At 75.6% G+C, this 7,687-nt stretch overlaps 2 protein-coding genes across 4 annotated transcripts; both read left to right on the top strand.

Annotated features, from left to right (window-relative positions):
* Positions 1–1,414: 1,414 nt before the first annotated feature.
* On the top strand, positions 1,415–2,969 carry LOC136991444 (forkhead box protein H1-like). The gene is given in 5 exon segments (XM_067292576.1): positions 1,415–1,537; positions 1,768–1,819; positions 1,822–1,871; positions 2,554–2,677; positions 2,680–2,969. Coding segments are annotated over 5 exon segments (639 nt in total).
* A 2,856-nt stretch (positions 2,970–5,825) lies between these two features.
* On the top strand, positions 5,826–6,801 carry TMEM276 (transmembrane protein 276). Of its 3 annotated transcripts, none has more exons than XM_067290085.1 (2): positions 5,826–5,991; positions 6,122–6,801. In XM_067290085.1, exons 1-2 carry the CDS (start codon positions 5,911–5,913, stop codon positions 6,569–6,571), a joined length of 531 nt encoding a protein of 176 aa, XP_067146186.1. In that variant the 5' UTR covers positions 5,826–5,910; the 3' UTR covers positions 6,572–6,801. The 3 variants fall into 3 exon arrangements, with proteins under 3 accessions (XP_067146186.1, XP_067146185.1, XP_067146184.1); XM_067290084.1 differs by having other exon boundaries at positions 6,086–6,801; XM_067290083.1 differs by having other exon boundaries at positions 6,065–6,801.
* Positions 6,802–7,687: the final 886 nt, after the last annotated feature.

Below are 7,687 nucleotides of genomic sequence, written 5' to 3'. Positions count from 1 at the left end.
TAGCACTGGCCGTGGGGCTGCTGCCCCCCCCCCCCCCCGCCCCCCGCCTTCTGACACCCCTTGGCCTGGCCATAGCGGCCTCAGCCTGCCTGGGGGCTCCCGGACCCCTGCCCTGGACATGGGGGTCTGTCCCCAGCCTGCCTGGGGACCCCCAGGAACCCCGATGGACATCTGTGCCCCAACCTGCCCCCGGACCCCCTTGGACCCCCCCCAGGACCCCCATGGGCATCTGTGCCCCAACCTGCCTCAGGACCCCCTTGGACCCCCCCCCAGGACCCCCCATGGGGCTCTGCCCCCCACCTGCCCCAGGACCCCCCGGGACCCCCCTGGGGCTCAGCCCCCCACCTGCCCTGAGACCCCCTTGCACCCCCCGGGACCCCCCTGGGGCTCTGCCCCCCACCTGCCCCAGACCACCAGAGACACCCCGGGACCCCCCTGGGGCTCTGCCCCCCCACCTGCCCCGGGACCCCCTGGGACCCCCCTGGGGCTCAGCCCCCCACCTGCCCTGAGACCCCCCTTGCACCCCCTGGAACCCCCCTAGGGCTCTGCCCCCCACCTGCCCACCGACTCCCTGGGGACCCCCTGGGCCTCTGCCCCCCACCTGCCCCAGACCCCCCGGTACCTCCCTGGGTCTCAGCCCCCCACCTGCCCCCGGACACCCTGGGGACCCCCCTGGGGCTCTGGCCCCCACCTGCCCCAAACCCCCTTGGACCCCCCCGGGACCCCCCTGGGGCTCTGCCCCCCACTTACCCCAGACCCCCCGGTACCTCCCTGGGTCTCAGCCCCCCACCTGCCCCGGGACCCCCTGGGGACCCCCCTGGGGCTCAGCCCCCCACCTGCCCTGAGACCCCCCTTGCACCCCCTGGAACCCCCCTAGGGCTCTGCCCCCACCTGCCCACCGACTCCCTGGGGACCCCCTGGGGTCTGCCCCCCACCTGCCCCAGAGCCCCCGGAACCCCCCTGGGGCTCAGCCCCCCACCTGCCCCCGGGCACCCCGGAACCCCCCTGGGGCTCTGCCCCCCACCTGCCCCCGGACACCCTGGGACCACCCTGGGGCTCTGCCCCCCACCTGCCCCTTGCCCCCCCCCCCCGTGCCCTCCCCCCCGCCGTGGCCCGCCGTTGGGCCGGGCCCCGTCCCGCCTGCCCCGGGGGGGTGCTCGGCCCCTGATAAAGCCCGGCCCGGCCCGGCGCTCCGTGTCGGAGCCCCGCGGAGCCGAGCCGAGCCGAGGGCGGCGCAGCCGGGGCCGGGCCGGGGGCTGCCGAGCCGAACCGGGGCCGAACCGGGCCGAACCGGGCCAGGGGGGCACAACCGGGCCGGCCTGGGGGGAGCCAAGCAGGACAGAGCCGAACCGGGCCGAACCGAACAGAACCGAACCGAGCCGAGCCGAGCCGAACCGGGCCGGGCCGGGCGCCCATGGCGGAGCCGCGGGCGGGCAGGAAGCGCTACCGGCGCCACCCCAAGCCGCCCTACTCCTACCTGGCCCTCATCGCCCTCGTCATCCGCGCCGCCCCCGGCCGCCGCCTCAAGCTCGCCCAGGTACCGGCACCCCCGGGATTCCCCTGAGATCCCCCGCGATCCCCCCGGAGCCCCCGGGATCCTGCAGCCCCCGGCGCGCCGCGCAGCGCCGTGCGCCCCGTCGGGGCACCGTGCACAGCGCCGGGGCCGGGGAGCGCCGGGGTGCGGGGCTGGGGGGGGCACCGGGGGGAGTCAATCCCGGGGGGGGTCGGTGCGGCCGGAGCCCCCCGGTGACGGCGGCGCTGCCGCAGATCATCCAGGAGATCAGCAGCCTCTTCCCCTTCTTCGCCGAGGGCTACCAGGGCTGAAGGACTCCATCCGCCACAACCTCTCCTCCAACGCCTGCTTCGCCAAGGTGCGGCGGGCGGGGGGGGGGGGCAGCCCGGGGGGGCGGGGGGTCCCACCCGGGAGCCCCCATGGGGCAGGGGGTCCAATGCCAGAGGGATGCAGGGGGTCCGGGAGTCCCGCTCTGGGGTCAGGGTCCCGTTCCCGGGACACGGGGGGGGGGGGTCAGGGTCCCATTCCCGGGGGGCGGGGGGGGGGTCGGGGTTCTGGTTCCTGGGGCACGGGGGGGCCAGGGGTCCCGCTCTGGTGTCGGGGTCCTGTTCCCGGGCACGGGGGGGGGGGTCAGGGTCCCGTTCCTGGCGTGCGGGGGGGGGGGAGTCAGGGTCCCATTCCCGGGGCATGGGGGGGGGAGTCGGGGTCCCGTTCCCGGGCACAGGGGGGGCCGAGGGTCCCACTCTGGGGGTCGGGGTCCCATTCCCAGGGTGCAGAGGGGTCGGGGGTCCCATTCCTGGGCACAGGGGGGGTCGGGGTCCCATTCCCAGGTCACGGGGGGTTCAGGGTCCCGTTCCCGGGCACAGGGGGGGGCCGGGGGTCCCACCCTGGGGTCGGGGTCCTGTTCCCGGGCACGGGGAGGGGGGTCAGGGTCCCATTCCCAGGGGTGCAGAGGGGTCGGGGGTCCCATTCCCGGGGCACAGGGGGGGCCAGGCCGGTGCCCCCCCCCCGGGGCCGGTGCCAGGGCGGCCGGTGCGCAGGTGCTGAAGGACCCGGCCAAGCCGAAGGCCAAGGGCAACTACTGGACGGTGGACGTGAGCCGCATCCCGCCGGCCGCCCTCAAGCTGCAGAACACGGCCGTGGCGCGGCGGGAGGCGGCCGCCTTCGCCGCGACCTGGCGCCCTTCGTGCTGCGCGGGCAGCGGTACCCGCGCGGGCCCCGCGCCCCCCCCGCCGCCCCCCCGCCGCCGCCCCCCGTCCCACCACCGCCACCGCCACCGCCGCCGTCCCGCTGCGGCCCCTTCTCCATCGAGCGCCTGCTGCAGACGCTGCCGCCGGCCTCCTCCTCCTCCTCCTCCTCCTCGGGCCCCCCCCGGACGCTGAGCGCTGCCCCCCCACCCTGCCCGACCCCCCCCGGCGTGGCGGGAGGCGCCGGCCCCCCCCCGGCCTGGCCGTGACCCTGGTGCCCGCCTGCTTCGCCCTCGCCCCCCTGCCCTGCTGCGCCTGCCTGGGCCCCCCGGCCCCCCCCCGGCGGCCCCCCCGACCCCGGCGGGTGCCCCCCGGCCCCTCTGGCCCCCCCCGGATGCCGGCGAGCCCTGGGCGCTGGGGCCCCCCCCGCTGCGGCTGCCTGGGGCCCTGGGGGGTGCTGAGGGGCTGAGCCCCAGCGCCGGGGGGGCGAGTGCAATAGGGGGGGCTGCCGGGTGGCCCCCCTGCGCGGGGACCCTGGGACGGGGCTGCGGGTGGCTGCCACATCCCCCCTGCCCCTGGGACAGGGACCTCGGGCGGGATGTCACCTCCCGGGGGACGGGGACCTCGGGGGGGATGTCACATCCTGGGGACGGGGACCTCGGGTGGGATGTCACTTCCTAGGGACAGGGACCTCGGGTGGGATGTTGCATCCCGGGGATGGGGACCTCAGGTGGGATGCTGCATCCCTCCTGCATCCAGGGATGGGGACCTCGGGGGGGACCTTGCATCCCAGGGACAGGTTCCATGGGTGGGATGTCACATCCCAGGGACGGGGACCTCGGGTGGGATGCTGCATCCTGGGGACCGGGGGGGGGATGCCATGTCCCACCTGCACCCCGGGGACGGGGACCAGGGGTGGGATACCATGTCCCAGGGGTGGGGACCGCTGTTGGGGATGCTGCATCCCAGGGATGGGGGACCCCAGGTGGATGCTGCATCCTGGGGACCGGGGGGGGATGCCATGTCCCACCTGCACCCTGGGGACGGGGACCACGGGTGGGATACCAATGTCCCAGGGGTGGGCACCCCAGGTGGGATGCTGTGTCCCAGCTGCACCCCGGGGACAGGGACCACTGCTGTGTCCTGGGGATGGGGACCACGGGGGGGGTGCCGTGTCCCTCCTGCACCCCGGGATGGAGACCACGGGTGGGATGCCGCATCTCCCCTGCACCCCAATGTCCCAGCGTTGGGATGCTGCGTGTCCCCCCCACCTGCATCCCAGGGATGGGGACCCCAGGTGGGATGTCACTTCCCGGGGATGTGCCCCCCCGCTCCCCGGGGACGGCCCGCATTGCGGCGCGGGGGTCAGGAGCTCCCAATAAAGCAGTGGCGCGAAGGAGCTGTGGTGGTGCTCGGTGCCCGATGGGCCCCCGCCCGGCCCCCCAGGCCACCCGCCGTGGGGGCTGCCCCGGGCCTGGCCTGCCCCACCGGGCTGGCGCCCGCGGGGTCTCTCTGAGCGGGGCCCCGAAAGAGAGGGGCGGGTGCCACCACGTCCCATGGCTGGTGGGGCTGGGGGGGACGCGCATGGGGCGTGGGTGTGCAAGGGGCATGGGTGTGCAAGGGGGCGTGGGTGTGCAAGGGGCATGAGTGTGAAAGGGGCGTGGGTGTGCAAAGGGGACATGGGTGTGCAAGGGGCATGGGTGTGCAAAGGGGCATGGGGGTGAGCAAGGGACATGGGTGTGCAAAGGGACATGAGTGAAAGGGGCATGGGGTGAGCAAGGGGGCATGAGTGTGCAAGGGGCATGGTGCACAAGGGGCAAGGGTGTGCAAGGGACATGAGTGTGCAAGGGGCATGGGGTGAGAAAGGGGCATGAGTGTGCAAGGGGAATGGGTGTGCAAAGGGGCATGAGTGTGCCAGGGGCATGGGGTGAGCAAGGGGTCATGGAGTGTGCAAGGGACATGAGTGTGCAAAGGGCTATGGGGTGTGCAAAGAGGCATGGGTGTGCAAGGGGGTGTGGGTGTGCAAAGGGCATGGGTGCACAAGGGGCATGGGTGGTGCAAGGGGCAGGGGGTCCCCGGTGTCCCCGGGCGCCCAAGGCGGGGGGGGGGGTCCCCGGGGGTCCCCAAGCCTCCCGGGAGGCCCTGAGTCCCTCGCTCCCGCCGCAGCGCCGCCCCGCGCCGCCAGGCGGCGCCTCCGCCCACTCGCGGCACGGGGCGCTCTGGCTCTCACCAGCTCTATGGTTTTGGCGCTGCCGCCGCCGCCGCTCTAGCCCGCGTCTCTGTTGCTTCCGCCTTGCTGCCGGAAGCGCGGCGCGGGGCTCGGCCCCGTGCGCGGGGGGCCGGTGGGCGCCGGGTACCGGGGGGGACCCCGGGGTCGGGGACACCGCGGGGGCCAGGCCCGGGTACGGGAGGGGGGGAGAGCCGCGGCTGGGCGCACCGGGGGGGCCGGAACCGCGTACTTTGGGGTGGGACACCGGTACCGGGTACGCTGGGGGGTCTGTACTGGGTGTACGGGGGGGGGGCGGTACCGGGTACAGGGGGGGGTCTGTTTTCGGTATACCGGGGGGGGGGGAGACACCGGTACCGGGTGCACAGAGAGGGTCTGTACTGGGTGTACGGGGGGGCCGATACTGGGTGCCCTGGGGGGGCCGGTACCGGCTACACCGGGGGGTGTCAGCACCGGGGACGGGGAGGGGGGGTCGATACCGGGTGGACTCGGGGGGCCGGTACCGGGTAAAGGGGGGGTCTATATTGGGTATACCGGGGGGGGGGGGACACCGGTCCCAGCTGCACAGAGGGGGTCTGTCCCGGGTATATGGGGGGGGGGTCGATAGCGGGTGCCCTGGGGGGGGCCGGTACCGGGTACGGGGGGGTCGATACGGGATATACTGAGGGGTTTAGTACTAGGTACACCGGGGGGGGGGTCTATACTAGGTATACTGGGGGTGGGGGGCGCTGGTACTGGGTATATAGGGGGAGTGAATGCCTGGTACACCGGGGGGGGGTCCCGGGTGCCCCAAGGGGGGGTCAGCGCTGGGTACGGGGGGGGCTTAACAGTGGGTGCCCTGGGGGGGCCGGTCCCGGGGGGGGGGTGTACTGGGGTGGACGCAGGTGCAGGGGGGGCACCCGCGGCCCGCGGCAGGACTCATCTCCGTGACCCCGGCAGGGCTGCGGGGGAGGGGGGGGGGACACACCACGGAGCGGCCCCCCATGGCCGACGAGTGGGGCGCGGCGCTGGGCCACGCGGTGCTGTGCGCCGTGTGCCTGCGCTCGGCGCTGCGCACGTGCCAGGTGAGTGCCCAACGGCCGCCACGCCGTGCCACGGGAGACCCCCCCCCCCCCGCAACCGCCGCAGCCCCCGCAGCTCCCGCTCGCCTCCCCGCAGCTCAACCGCGGCACGGCGGCCGGCTTCCTCCTGCAGGCGCTGGCCGCCGCTGCCGAGGCGCTGGGGGCCCCGGCGTCCCCCACCACCGCCACCGTGCCCGCCGCCTGGGTGTGCGCCGTGCTGGCGCCGCCGCTGCTGGCCTTCGGCTTCCACTGGCTGAGCGGCGACCGCGCCACCGCCAACCTGCTGCTGGGCGCCGGCGTGGCGGCGGTGGTGGCGGTGGCGGCGGGCGGCGGCGGGCTCCCGGCGGAGGAGGAGGAGGGCCGGGCGGTGGCGGCGGGCGCCGTGGCGGCGCTGTGCGCCGCGGCCCCGCTCACGCTGGCGGCGCTCACGGGCAGCGCCGGCGGGGCGCTCGGCGGCCTGCTGCTGGGCGCCAGCGGGCTGCTCTGGCGGCTGCCGCCCCGCTGCGCGCGGCCCTGGCTGCTGGCGGCCGCCAACTGGGCCTTGCAGCGGCTCCTGACGGCGCAGCCGTTCGGCCCTGACTGAGCGCCGGCAGGAGCCTCCGGTGGGAGCCTCCGGCGGGACGGCGCCGCGCTCGGTTGACGGCGACGGCGGCTTCGCGCCCGGCCGCTCTCCTGCCGCCTCTCGGACCGCGAAGGCCGGCGGAGCCACTTCCTGGGAAGCCCCCGGTGGCACGTGTGACGCCGCGGTTGATTTATGGGAATAAAAGGAGGCCGGAGCGGCCCGGTGTGGGGCCAGGCCCCCCCCACAACACACCCCGCGGCGAGGTGCTTTGTCCTTTCTGCTCGGCTCCTTGCAGGCCCGGCCCCTGTCTGCAGCCAGGGGCTGCAGCGCTGGGGGGGTTCAGGGGGCAGCCTGGGGGTGCGCAGGGGGTGCACAGGGGGGTGTCCTGGGGTGCAGGCCGAGGGTGCATTGGGATGCAGGCTGGGGTGCCCTGCAGAGCCCTGGGGTGCGCTGGCGAGCTCGGGGGGGGCACTGGGGGTGCGCTGGCAAGTCCCAAGGTCCAGGCCAGGGGTGCCTGGAGGTAGATGTGGGGGTGCAGGCCAGGGTGCGTTGGTGAACCCCAGGGTGCAGGTCAGGGATGCGCTGGGGAGGCAGGCTGGGGTGCACCGGGGAGCCCAAGGGTCCAAGCTGGGGGTGTGTTGGGGTGCCAGGGGGTGCCCGGGGAGCATGCGGGGGTGCACTGGGGTGCAGGCTGGGGTCACAAGGGAGCAGGGGGGGTGCATTGGGGTGGGAGGTGCACTGGGGTGCAGCCTAGGGGGCACCATGCAGCATGCGGGGGGTGCACTGGGGTGCGGGAGAGGCACCAGGGAGCATGCAGGGGTGCATTGGGGTGCAGGCCGGGGTCACAAGGGAGCGGGGGGGTGCATTGGGGTGCAGCCTGGGGGGCACCATGCAGCATGCGGGGGGGGTGCGTGGGGGAACGAGCGCGGGATGCATTGGGGTGTGAGGGGGGGGCGCTGGGGAGCCCCGCACCCCCCCCACTCCCCGCGGGGGCGGGCTCCGCCGCGCAGGCCCCGCCCCCCTCACGTGAGCTCCCCCCCGCCCATTGGCCTCGCCCCCATTATGTCCCGCGCTCGGCCCCGCCCCCGCTCCCCGGCCCCGCCCCTCGTGACGGCGCGGGGGGGGGGCAGCGGGGTT

The sequence above is a fragment of the Apteryx mantelli genome, chromosome 2, assembly GCF_036417845.1.
Source record: "Apteryx mantelli isolate bAptMan1 chromosome 2, bAptMan1.hap1, whole genome shotgun sequence".
Lineage (NCBI taxonomy): Eukaryota > Metazoa > Chordata > Aves > Apterygiformes > Apterygidae > Apteryx > Apteryx mantelli.
This window is presented reverse-complemented; position numbering and strand designations above follow the sequence as displayed.

What these genes read in the sequence shown, in the direction of transcription:
- TMEM276 (XM_067290083.1), top strand. Translation starts at nt 5,911, where the DNA reads ATGGCCGACGAGTGGGGCGCGGCGCTGGGCCACGCGGTGCTGTGCGCC. An exon ending in CGGCGCTGCGCACGTGCCAG is followed by an intron (nt 5,992 to 6,064) that starts GTGAGTGCCCAA and finishes CAGCCCCCGCAG; the next exon opens with CTCCCGCTCGCCTCCCCGCA.